General features: G+C 46.9%; 1 protein-coding gene across 1 annotated transcript in view; it reads left to right on the top strand.

The window, feature by feature from the left end:
• Window positions 1-13572, top strand: part of Slc22a3 (solute carrier family 22 member 3) — an 81804-nt gene that overhangs the window by 20577 nt on the left and 47655 nt on the right. The window contains exon 2 of the mRNA XM_005321468.4: window positions 12654-12757. Within this exon, the coding sequence (XP_005321525.3) occupies window positions 12654-12757 (104 nt within the window). The remainder of the gene's footprint in view (window positions 1-12653; window positions 12758-13572) is intronic.

Genomic DNA, 13572 nt, shown 5'->3' with positions numbered 1-13572 from the left:
AGGCGTGGTGCAGGGAGGAGCACTGCTCCATTCTTGGTGATATAGAGAAGGGGAAGGGCCCACAGGGAAGATGCACCCTCCCAGGGTACCCCCCCCCCAGTGACCTACCTCCTCTACCCACGCCCCACCTGCCCACAGTCACCGCCCAGTCAGTCCATTCAAACTCGCATGGATGGTCGGGTTATGGCTCCCTCAGTCCAAACATCTCACCGTGCTCACTCCTACGTCAACACAGGGGCTCTGCCGAGACACCTCAGATCCACACCTCAACAGGCCGCATCTCCAGCGGCCTTCCCCAGTCATCCTGGAAGGTGGACCTCGAGCTGTTGCTGGAAGTGACTATTTTCTCATGCAAGAGGAGGGTTTGCAGTGACCAGGTCCTGGCCTTAGGAGGTGCTAGGGCTTCAGAGTGAACAAGAGGCCTGGGCCCCTCCCCTTCAGCTCTGCAGTCAGGGCTCTGCACCTCCCAGAGCAGCCTCCAGCCTCACACTTCATGCAACCTGCTGACCACCTCCGCCATATGCCCTGGGTCCTCCTTTTCTTTTCCCCGACAAGCTGAGACCCACAGTCCAGTTCTTCAGTCCCCAGTTTGCAAGGTCCCTGCTGCTGGCCCCCCTGCCAGCCGGGCTGTGCACACTCTGGGAGCCTCGCACTTGCTGCTCTGCCCTGACTAGCTCCTGGGCCTTCAGTGCTGCCCAGCTGCCCTGCGGTGTGTCCTGACCCCTCACTCTGGTGCTCAGGCTCTGTTCTCTGCAAACTTTCAACCTGCCCCTCCCCACCCAGTCCCTCCCCTCGCTCTCAGAAAACCTCTCACTCTCCACCTCCCTGGGGAACAAGCTTCTCCACTGAGGCAAGAGCCCCCAACCCACCTCACCTCCCACCTCTTCCTCCTGGTGGTACAGTGGAGGGCAGGAACCCCACCCCTGAGGAAGGCCTGTTCTCCTACCCCTCTCTGGCTCGACCTCCCACCTGCTCAGCAGCTCCCATCCTCCCCCACCTTGGCCCCTCTGACCTCAGACTGCCCTTCACTGGAGGTTTTTGCCGTTCCACGTTTGAACCCTCACAGTGTCCCTGACCTTTGGAGCCACCTGCCTTGGCCCTGAGTCCCCCCACAGCTAAGCACCTGCATCCTGTCCAGGCAACCCCTCCCTGGCAGCCTGAGCAGGCTCCACCCAGGTGGTTGTCCCAGACAATCGGCTCTTCCCAGGGTCTCCCAGGACCCCAGGACCCCAGGCTGCTCTTCACCCGCCGCCTTGCTCCTGGCCTGGTGTCAACCATCTGAGAGAAGAGTGGGAACGGTGCTCCTGGGCGCAGAGTCACACAGCAGCTGGTCTGCGCCCTCTTTCTGTTCGCCTCCTGCCCCTCCGTGCCCCGGCACACCCCCTGCTCCCCGTGCTGCACACCCTGCGGATTTCTGCAGACGCTAGGCATATAGGCCCAGCTGGCTGCCTTGGTCTGCTGGTTCACACACGCTTCCAAGAAACAGGAACCCAAAACCTGGAGAAGATCCGCAGGAAACACTCTATTTGGTGAGATGCGGAAGGAATTTTTTGTTCCCATTGTGTATTTTATATTTCCAACATCACCACGATTTCTGCGTGCCTACTTGGAAGAAGAAGCCTACAGGAGATTTTCATGTCAGTGATTTTACTTTTCTTTAGTTTTCAGTAATACTTTCTATCTAAGCCTGACATGATTTATTGGTAAATTACCCCTAAATGCCTGTGTTTATCTTAATCTCTTTGAGCAGGCCAAAATCCATTTGCTTTTCAAAATACGTGTAAACAATGCTGCTGTAGCAGACTTTTTCTAGACTATTATGAAAATGTTTATCTTATTTATAAGTCATGTGAAGCAGTTTTCAGAACTTGCTACTGTGTGGCAACATTAACAGCAATTATTATAGTAACGTGCTGTTGTGATGCTTATTGGCCATATTATAGTAATTTCATCTCCATCTTTGAATTATTAAATGAACAAAGTAAAATGTAAATATCTTTACATGCAAATCTTTTGGAATTTTTCCACTTTTTGACATTAACACATAAGTTTACTAGAAATTCCAACAATTTGTGTTTCATATTAAGATCACAGTTTTCAACTAAGCAAAATTGTAAAAAGTATTTATGTACCCATCACCCAGAATGAACACATGTAAGCATGTTGTCATATTTACTTCAGATTTTTAAAGAAACAAACCACAGATCAAATTGGAACTCCACTTACTATTACAGTGTAACAAATAACCCCAAAATTTACTGATGAAAGAGACCAGTGTCTCATGCAGTTTCTGTAGGTCAGGAACTTAGAATGGGTATAACAAGGCATGTGTTTGCTCTGTAAGGTGCAACCTCAGGTACGGGGCTAAGGGATGACCTGATAGCCAGGGCAGGACCATCAGAGGTGTCTTGTTACATGCCTTAATATACCAGACAGTCAGTACTGCTGTCAGCTGAAATGACTGCCCATGGCCTCCCCGTGGAGCTCAGGCTTCCTCCCAGCATGGCTGCCTCAGACTTCTCTCGAAGCAGCTCAAATGTGGGCTTGCTCCTGAGGTAGAAGCCACATTGCCTTTCTCACCAAAGCTTGAAAACCACTCTGCATTATTTCCATTGATTCCATCAGTTCCAGAAGGGTGTCATGCTCTTCCTGGATTCAAAGAAAAGGGACCTGGGCTCTGCCTTCTGATGGGGTCTGGCAAGGCTCCAAAATAGCACGTGGGGGTGGGAAATCTGGCCAGGGCATCTTTGACTAGACCAAAAGTCCCGATCTCCCTCCTAAGGGACATCCACTCTCGTCCATTATACACAGGTGGGCATGCACGTGAGAGTGTCTCTTTACAACTCCATCTCTCTAAAAATTAATCATAGGACCAAGCAATCCAGTGTTCCACCAGGCATTGTTAATGCTCTCCCCTTATTACTTATCAAGCCAGGTTGGGGGAACAGGACATTAATGAAGCAGTATGTACATTTTATATACATACATGTGACTTCATTATACTATGCTCTCTATTTTCTAGTAACTTCTAGTCATTAGTACTAAGTAGCACTATTTGACTTCATGAAGCATTGCTATGTTTAAATTACATTCACCTTTAGGTCCTCAGTTGAGCCTTACTGAAAATAAAATTTGATAGGTTCTTAAGGCTTAAGGTCATATTTTGTGTGAATCAAATAAAATAATGGATAGTAAAATACTTTGTAAATTGCATAGAACTATTAAGATGCCACTTAATAGCTCTTAAGAGATGTAATTACATCTCCCATTACATTTTTGAGTGAGCTAGTTAGATATTGTAATCCTGGTCTGCCCTTGCCCCTTATGATTTCTCTGCTGATCCTGCCTTTCTCTGTGTGTCAAAATACAACCAGTTCTTGGAGGCTGGCTCAAATGCTGCCGCCTCCATAAAGCCTTTCCTGACACGTATCTCCCAGCTGGGACTTGTCACTCCCTCCTCGGAGCTGGATGAGCATTCTGTGTTTCTCCTATGGCATTTAAACACATTCCCCTTTGTGCTCTGGGCCCCATCCCACATCCCTGGTGCTTGGCTGGAACCAGAGCCCAGCGTGGATCTGCCTGCCGTGCACATGACACGCCCCCATCCAGCAGCAATCCCTCCCTAACAGGCTTTTCATGAATGAATGGGTGAGCCATTTTTTTTTAAGCAGGCTTAACTTGCTTATTCCTCTCTCTGGTCATGGAGAATGCAAGATTTGGAATCACTCTAAATGTGGCAATATCTTGGGGAGCAGAAATCTTCCCCGCTCACCGGCAGGCAGCCAGGGCACCCTGGCCTCTCTGAGGGGCCCTTTCCCATGGTTATCTCACCATGCTTATCTGTGGGGTTTGGAGCAGATGTGGATGAAGAAGAACCTGAAGAGAAAAGAGTTGGCACAGGAGGCCACTGGGTCTCCAAGGGAGGCTTCCAGCCTCCAGAGCAGCAATAAGTTATTAATAGAAGTGTCCTGGGTCCACCTTCACCTTGGAAACCCTGCAATGACAGAGGTGAGAATCCTGCATCCCAGGTGCACTCCAGAGAGACGCTCAGGGGTGGGTGCCTGCCGCTTGGGACAGAGGGGGTCTAGAAGGCTCCCCTCGATGCTTTCCAAGTGGGAAGACAGAGAGCACTGCAAGGAAGACCACATGGCCCCAGCCAGACCTCCACCGGTGACACCTTTGTTCTGTACTTCCTGAAAGAAACAGAGTGAAGCAGGGGCTCACAGAAAGCCAGGTCCTACTCTGTGCTCACCCACCAGAACCCTGGCCTTCCTAAATGGCCACAGGTTTGAAGAGAATTAATAGTATTTAGCAGTCATGGGTTTTCCTCTTGTCAAACCTAGGTGTGAGCCAAGAAAAAGACATATAAACTGCCAGGACGACATCTGTTCTAGAACTTTCTCTTCTTTTTTCAAGCAAACATAATTTTAGGACCAAGATGCATAACTCTTGCACTCAAAATTTGCACCTCCCCCCAGCCAGTTGGCTCTAAGAACCATATGCAATAGCCAGAGTGATGCTTGAAGGCAAAGGAAAACCAGGCTGGTGTGATACCAACATTTTTTTTCACTAGTCATAGGAAATTTTAGAGCAGACATAGGCAACATCCAACTGGTGTAAATATGATGCCTCCAATCAGTTTCCTGATCTCTCCAAGTCTGTTTATTCATCTATGAAATGAGGAAAATATCAGTGTCTCCCTCACAAGGTGTTAGGTGGACTTACTGAGATGTTGCCCATAAAACAACAGCTTGAAAGCCTGTCCCATAGAGTAAGAAGTAAATGTTAATTGTCAATAAAAATTAATTTCGGCTGCTGGATTTCAGATTTGAGGCATGCCATGGGGTGCGGTGTTCTCTGCGTTCACCTGCACACCAGGATGTATGTGCAGAGGAAACTGTCCCACCATTGTCAGCAGCTGCCTGGTGGAGCCCTGCTACTTGGCTAACGTGTGTTGAGAGAGTGAGACCTTGGTAGTACGGGGTCATCAGGAGGTCCGTGTACAGTTTTTGCTTGTTTTTATAAATCCAGGTCATCATCATGGAAACCATTTGCATGTAAAATGTATTAAGAAGCAAATGTTTTGGATCTAGGAACTTGCACAGCCATGGGTGATGGGATCTCAGATCCCAGCAGGAATTAGAATGACTAAAGAGATGTGAAGTTAATTTTGCCCCAGAACAGGCAGAATCAACATGGACCCCAGGTGTGGGAAAGACCAGGCCTGTCCTCACGTGCTCCAAAGCTGGGCAGGGACAGTTCAGGAGATGCCAAGGAAGGGGAGTGAGTATGGAATAAGGTGAGGCACTGGGACCAAGGTCTTTGCCCATGTGGAAATATTTGGAGTTCAGCATCCAAGTGTGGTTCACTCTTTGGGCCAAATAATTACGAACTGTCCAGTTTCAACAGGGTAGTGCTTGCAAAGCAGTGATCTCCAGGTGGACATCAGTGAATAACTCCATTGTCCTAAGACTGACCAGGACTTCCTTGAAGTTCTATCATAAAACCCGGCCCAAACTGGCCTAAGATTAAATGTTTCCCCACATCTCTTTCCTGATTGCAATCAATTGGAAATGTTATGAAAATAATTCTGTTGTCAAGTCCCTCTTGCTCTTGCTCTCGGATACAAACCACCAAAAGAACAACAAACAAAGTGAAACTGAGCCCAAGACACAGAGGAGGGAAGAGCCACCTGCGAAGTCTGCTAAGAAAGCAAGCTGAGGTCTGACCCAAAGATTTTAATTGTGTGAATCAAGACACTGTTTTAACCCGTGGTGATTTGTCAGCAGTCCCGACTTTCTCATTGGCTTTCTTGTTGGACCACCTCCTACGTTTCTGTGGAGAGAGGCCACACCTGCTCTGAGTTAGTCCGTGTTGCCTGGGACAGCAGTGTCCCGGCTATGCACACCTCGGAGATGCTCCATTTCATAAAGAAGCAGTTTGCCCTGAGCTGCTCTGTTCTGAGCACAAGTGCCACCTTAGAATGACCGTACCTTGTTTGGACAAGCCAACAGCCGCCACCCGCCCAGCACCAACCGTAAGGCCAGCATCTGTGCAGGGCAGCAGCGCCCCTTCCCTCTAGCCGGTGGAGTCCTCCCACGCAGAAGCCAGCCTCCTGGCTCTGCTGGCCTCAAGCAGGCGTGGTGCCTCTGGCAGAGCCCAGGATAGTGACAGAACTTACACCTGGGAGAGAGACCCATGGTCGACAGAGTGGGGCTGACAGGCAGGACTGAGGGCCGACAGGCAGGTGCATTCTGTGGATGGGGACCAGCCCATCCCCGAATTCCAAGCAGTAACAGGAAGGGACAGCTCAGTAACGCTTCATTGTGCCAAACTCTCAAAATATCTCAATCAGTGTGTGTGTGGGTTTCCTAGGGTGGCCCTGCAAGTTTCCAGAACCTGTGAGGGCTGCCCCCTCTCTGTAAGCTCCTGGGGACACTCTGCCTGGCCCCTCTGGGCCGCTGCAGCTGCTGGCAATCCGCAATCCTCTTTGGCTTGTAGACACAGGACCCCAGTGTCTGCCCGAGTCCTCACGGGTCTTCTTCTTCTAGTGTGTACCTGTTTTCTTATAAGGATAGCTGTCACCGTGTCAGGGCCCACCCTGACCCAGTGTGATCTCATCTTGACTAGTTACATCTGCAAAAGCTATTTGGGGGAATACTATTTAACCCAGTAAAATATGCTACAATTAACTATCCTTGAGAAAGCATTTGAATAGCCAGTATCCTCTACGTAACCGTCACTTCATGAACTAGATTCTGATTTAATAGGTCTGGGGTGGGTTTCAGGCTTCCCTGAGTAATTCTGGGTTTCAGTTACCCCAAGTAATTCTGATGAATAGCCCGTGTCAAAAACCACTTCTTAAAACCATCAGTTATTTTTTAGCAACATCATTGTATCACTGATCATATTGCAGTTGGTGACATTTATAGGACATTTAACAGAGCTCAGGCATTGAGCTAAATACTTTATATGTGTGATCTCAGTGACATCATCAATGTAGTTCTTCTCACTTCACAGACAGGGACACAAAGAGTCGACGATGTTAGGAACACAGAGCTGGGAACAGCAGAGCTAACCCTCCAGGTAGCCTGGGTCCACTCTTCTCCACCTCGAGAGTCCTGCACAGACTGAGATCCTTTCATCTTTAGACAATCCCATTTATTTAGAGAAATCATAAGCGTTTTAAAATGGGTCATTGCATGTCTTTACCACAGAGCTACAGCGGCCGGGGAAGAGGAGCTGGTGCATCCCACAAGTCCTCCACCATGTGAGTTGGCACCTAAAGGACAGAAGTTGAGACCTCCCAAGGCATTGCTATTAAAATAGATCTAATATTTTCATTTCACAAGTTCAGACAAAAAGCCATGCATTTTAAAACACCTCTCCATCCCATGTCAAGCTTATTTGCATAACCACGCATTAAATTGTGGCTGCGAGGAGCTTTGGAAGATGTCTTCCAGGACCGCAAGCATCGACAGGAGCCTTTGTCCCTCAGGGAGCCTCTAATGCGGAGCCAAGTCCATGCTGTTCTGGGTGATCGCTGCCGGGTCTCTGGGTCTGCTCATCTCTGGGACCTGCTCTCATCCCCTGGACTCTGGCTCGGTCCTGGGTCTTTCCAGGTGCAACCTTCCAGACTCTTCCTCTGTGCCCTTGAGCTTGACCCTCCCAGGTCCTGAGCTCTCTTTGTGCCTTTGGGTTCCTGGGTGAGAAGCTTACTGTCCCAGCCCTGGACCTGGGCCCCACTGCTGCAGGATCTGTTGACCTCCCACCCTCGGTGGATCTTTTTGTTTTCCTTTATTTCTATGTGGTGCTAAGGATCGAACCCAGGGCCTCAGCCCCCTGCCACCAGTCATTTCTCTCTCTACATCCCTCTCATGTTTAAATATTCATTTAGATATAGTCTCCTACATCTGCTTCCCATGAATTCTCCTGGCTCCCACCCTAGGTAAAAAGAGTGGAAACTGGGCCGGCATCGCGCTGGTATTTCTCCAGGCCTCGTCTATGTAATGCGGATCGCACCAAAACAGACTTATCTAGAAATACCTGTGGTCAGTTTTTATACCCGCCACGCATCATGATGGTTCATACCTAAAAGAACAGCATTAACTTGTTGATATTAAATGAAGATGCCCAAAATCTGCCATCCGAGCCTGTTAGAAATGTTTTTATCATGGCTAAAATTAAGAATGAGAAACTTACCCCTCATGGAGACCCAACCCAAACAATTTTTTTTAATGATGATGATAATTTTTAACCACCAAGCTCTGTCATGGTGCCTCACTATTGAATAAAGATGGAACATGCCCATGGAAGTCAACATCAACAGATTCAACCATTTTAAATATAGCCAGGAGCACAGCATACCTGACATCCAAACCCAAGCTGGTATTGATATTTTTAAACTCGGTGAAGAATTTAATGGCTGCTGATTTCAAGCTAAGACCTGATTAGGAACGGTTCCATTTATAACTTGTCTTAGTTCATTCTCTGTTGCTGTAACAAAATACACTTATAAGCTAGGCACTTATAAGGGAAATGGCTTTATTTAGCTCACAGTTTGGGGACTGAAAGTCTAAGATGAGCAGCTCTGCCTGGTGTCTGGTGAGGGCCTCAGGGTGGGTGGCATCACGCTGGCGGGGGCGTGTGTGGAGGTGGCAAGTCAGGAACGCAGTCTTCAGGGGTCAGCCTCATTCTCTTCATAGAACCCACCTTTGAGGGAGCTAACTGTGGTTGTAAGAGAACCACATGGGTTTCTTCCAAGGGTGTGCCCCAGTTACCCAATCATCTGGCACGGGGCCTCACATCTTAAAGATTACGCCACCTCTCAACACCATCACCCAAACCAAGCACATAAACCTTAGGGAAATGAGCCACATTTCACCATAACACAGCTCCTCCTGGGACCATTGACGGAAACAAAGGCCCCGTGGATATTGCGACTAGACTTCAGACACTTCCCCTTTCCCCCAAGCAACACACGTAAGGAACAGGTGCTATTTCTCATGGCTCAGAATTAAAGTCAAATACTGTGGTCTTCTCTAATCTTCCAATCTCACAAGTAAAAGTCTGGTTCAGAGACTAAACAAGACCTTTATGGAAAACCCAGATGATAACCCAGATGGAGTTCATTCCTGGGCATGTGAGGAGCAGGCAAGGCAAGCACCTGAGTTTATAAGCCTTTTGTTCCCTTACCTTTGACCTTGGTGAACTGGATGTATTTGTTGCTTTAGTTTTAAGAATAATTTAGAAATCACAACTGTGACATATATCTAAGAATAGCTTGCCCCAGCTTTTATCATTAAAATCAAATTAACATAATGTCTGTTTCAATTTAACTGGCAAGCTCTAAGAAAAGCCCTTAGTTGGAAACCCTTCAAAAGTACCTAATTTGGCTAGAGTTGCTTGTGCTTTCAGCAAAACCAGGCAATGTAATCCTCTTGGCCTTACACGAACAGCTGCTTGAGTCTTTTATCAGACTGACTTTCTGTTCATGCCAAGGAGAACTATTCTCTTTGTGTAAGAGTGACTTTGAAGATTAATGAGTAACAGAATGGGTACACATGGATTTATGGACATTTGAAATTTTTAAATGTTTTTGCATGTGTACCCTTTGGGAAAAAAAATCAGAGATGCCTCACTTGTTCTACATTGATTGCCTTGAACGAAAAATAAACTTCAGTGCCTCTGATTCAGACTTGAATTCTCAACAATCCACAATGACCACCCATTGACAGGAGGCAGGTTTTAGGTCTCCCAGGAACAATAAGCCTGTAGTAGTTTATTTTTGGAAAAGGCCTTAGCTTAGGAAACCTATGGGCTTCGGTGCCTGCTCACCTCTCTTTAAATGTGATTACCACATCACAGGCCCCAACTGTTGCAATAGCAGGAATTGAGTTCAGAGATGATTAGGAGGCCCTAAGAGGCAGGGATCTGTCCCCTAATCACACAAGCCAAGCTCTTGAATCCTTGCTGCTTCTGTGCTCTCTGCACTGGAAACATAAGTGTGCATGTGAATTTGTGTGCATGTCTTTAAAAACACACACTTTGTTTAAGTTCATTTATTTTATATTTTTGAAAATTGGCATGATCCCATTCATTAAAAGGAAACCAGGCTAAGTATTACAAATGGAAAAAGGTTTAATAAAAGGATCTACATCCGAGCTACTATAGAAGGGCTGGAAAAGGAGAGGGAAAAGATCAGGAAAGACAGCTCTCCTGCGTGGTGGTCAGCCCTGTCCTGCTGGATGGCCAGTTTCAAAGCCCACCACACCTGTGTGGGCATCTCCCTTGACTGGCCACCAATTACCATTCCTCCACCAGGAGTGGCGCTGGAGCCACCGCCAAGTCCTGCAGGAGAATCCCCACTCCCTCCCGTCCTCTGAGCTGTCACCAGCCTACACAGAGCCCTGCAGCAAAGGAGTCTGGGAAATGTGTGTCCTCACCTCCAAACCTGATGCGGAAAGCACCACCAGGCAGGCCACACCTGGTGGGATGCCTGTGATCTTACCCCAGTACTTGAGCCATTTTTACTTTTATGATCAATTCGTTTTATTTAAATATGAAGTATGAAAAATTCTGTTTGATTATTTCTTCATTAAATAATATTTTGTGGGTGTAAAGAATTTATTTAGGGGGCATCTGAATGCTCACAACTCAAAAGTGGCAGACCAGATTCTTTTAGGTTCACTCTTGCTAAGTCTTGCTACAGAAAAGCACTCCTGTGCCCCTGCACTAGTCATTTGGCCACTTGAAGCCAATTGAAGTGAAGCCAATTCTACTGCTGGGTGAAGCCAGTTCTACTGCTTGGGTTTTTATATTTGGTGCTCATTGATATTTTTGAAGGCAAAATGTCGCCTTTTCTCTGGTAATTTAATACTCGGCTTGCTTTCTGAGGCTAACTGTCTGTGTTTTCTAGGTACATTCTTCACATGCTTAACCCCAGTGGGAAATTATTTCAGATAAGTAATCATCTGCAAGCTCACTTAAAATAAAATTGTACCTTCTTAAACCAAAACTGATAATAAAATCCTCTTAAACTGCCAGGATTAGATGGCTAGTAATATGCACCTGTGTAAAACTCTTCCATTTCAGTTATCTTCTCAGCAATTCTGTGAGGTGGACCAGCTACCATTACCCCCAACATTTTTCAGATCACGATGACAAGTCACCATGGCTGTGGAACCGAGATAAGCAGTGGTGTCTTATTAACACATAGGAGAGTTTGCTCATGAACTCACACTCAGAACTCCCCTCCCAGCCTGGCCTTCTCTCCATGCTGTGGTCTACAGCGGTGGTCTTCAGCAGGAACACACACACCCACTGGAGACTTGCAGGGACGGTCGCGGCGGGGAAGGCCTGGGTGCTCCCAAGGCCTCCAGACCCCCACCGCACATGTGTCCTCCTTCCCCAAGGGGATCTGAGAACAGGAAGCACAGCCCTCTCCCTCTCACCAGGACGCACTGACTGGGGTTGACAACCTCGGTCAGCAGGCCCTGGGACAATCCAAAACACTGGTTTTGATATTAAGAAAGTGGTTAAGAAGTCAAGTAGCTAGTGACTGCATTAAAAAACTTTTTGTAATCTGGGTGGTTTCCATTTTTTTTTCTTTCAGTGTAATTGTATGAAAACTGGCCACTAGAGAATAAAAAAACAATTTAGATGATAGATCAGGATGTGAATCTTGGCGCAAGACTGGGAAGGTCAAAGAACTGAGTGACACTGGGCTGTCACCAGCCTACACAGAGCCCTGCCACAAAGGAGTCTGGGAAATGTGCGTCCTCATGTGCGTGTAAACACTCTCCATTCCCATGAGGGTCTCTCCATTCCCATGAGGGTCTCTCCACTCCCATGAGGGTCTCTCCACTCCCATGAGGGTCTCTCCACTCCCATGAGGGTCTCTCCACTCCCATGAGGGTTTTCTTGGACCACAGGTTATAAAAACGAAACACAGGAGAAGGACTGATGTTGAACCCCTGCTCATTCTAATGATAAGACACGTTCATCCACAGAGTATAAGACTCGATGGGAGAACCCACCCTTCCTGACTTTCTACCCAAAATGTACAAGTACATTTACAACAAAACTTTACTTTGTGTAATAATTATTTTTCAAAATCCACAACATCTTATGTTTTTCCAATTATGGTCTGAAAAAATTCTGACATTTTGAGACTTTTTAATAGCAGGAAATTTTTGAAACTCAAATTCTATATACATATAAAATTTATTGCACAAAGAAGCCTGATAATCAATAAAAATTTTTTTCTATATAAATGACACATTAAGATAATAGCATGTGGAAATAAAAATGATCATTCAAAGAGAAAAAAGATCCATGTTGAATTTTAGACTGTCAACTAATTTCCGTTGGATGCTGGTGAGTAACCATTTAAGTACTATTGGATACACTAAAAAGAGGGCTATAACAACAATGTTATTTTAGAAATCAATATTTATAGTATACTAAAAATTATATCCTTGATAAGTTATATAAACAAAGAAATTATTGATATGTTGGTATAAAATATGCATGTGATTCATTTGCAAAATTTATTTAAGGAGTAGAGGAGCAAAAATGTTTAACAGGAGATAAGATGCTCTAAAGATTAACCTCCCTGATTGTCTCCATGAGTGTTTTCTTTGTTTTCCCAGTTTGACCTTGTCTGCGTCAATGCATGGATGTTGGACCTCACCCAAGCCATCTTAAACCTTGGCTTCCTGGCTGGGGCATTCACCTTAGGCTATGCAGCAGACAGGTAGGTGCCTAGGTGACAACCTTTTACAGCAATATCATGCAATACATGCATATGTGCTTGTGATTCATATCCTTGAGTGAAGGGGCAGGGGATAATTTAAGAGGCCAGACATTTACACATGGGGTGGGTCAGAGAGTGAATTTAAAAATCGAGATTGAACTCCCAGTTTCCAGCTCAGCATAGAAGGGGCTTAGAAGTTGTCACAAAGTCCTAACAAGGATAAGTTGGACAAATGGAAAATCAGCAGTCTTCATGGAGCTGTAAGAAAGTCGAAATCAGAGAGTAAACTTCAGCCCCCCGAGTTGGAGAGACAGAGATATTCGAATCTCCCTGAGCAGAAACCTGGGGGTGCCAGAGCTGTGGCAAGAAGGCTGACCTGAATTGAGGCTCGGGGTTTGAGACTTAACTCCAGGGGCCCCGTGACGGGTGGGGGACACACTTATGTGTGTCCTGGAGCTCTCCCGGGCCCTCACGGTTCCACCTGGAGGGATGAGAGGAGGGGGAGGACACACAGAAACATGCGGGAGCATTCTGCTCCCAACAGCCCACCCTCAGGGAAACTGGCCAACTAGAACCTCACCTGCGGCGGGTAGCAGAACCTAAATGCCTGGGGAAGGAAAAGGCCCAGCTCCAGTTGGCGCTAGCCTGCCATGCAGCAGGAGGAAATCCCCCGTCCAGCCCACGCTGGCCATCCTATCCAAGTAAGGGGAGGAAGAGACATTAGTGATGGTCAAACTCCGGAGGCTCACTGAAAGACAGAGCCCTTGTGGGACTATGGACACCCCCTCCCTGACACCGCGCGGCCATATCCCCAC

Source organism: Ictidomys tridecemlineatus, chromosome 8 (assembly GCF_052094955.1).
Source record: "Ictidomys tridecemlineatus isolate mIctTri1 chromosome 8, mIctTri1.hap1, whole genome shotgun sequence".
Lineage (NCBI taxonomy): Eukaryota > Metazoa > Chordata > Mammalia > Rodentia > Sciuridae > Ictidomys > Ictidomys tridecemlineatus.
Note: the sequence above shows the minus strand (reverse complement) of the source record. Positions and strands in the feature narration are given on the sequence as shown.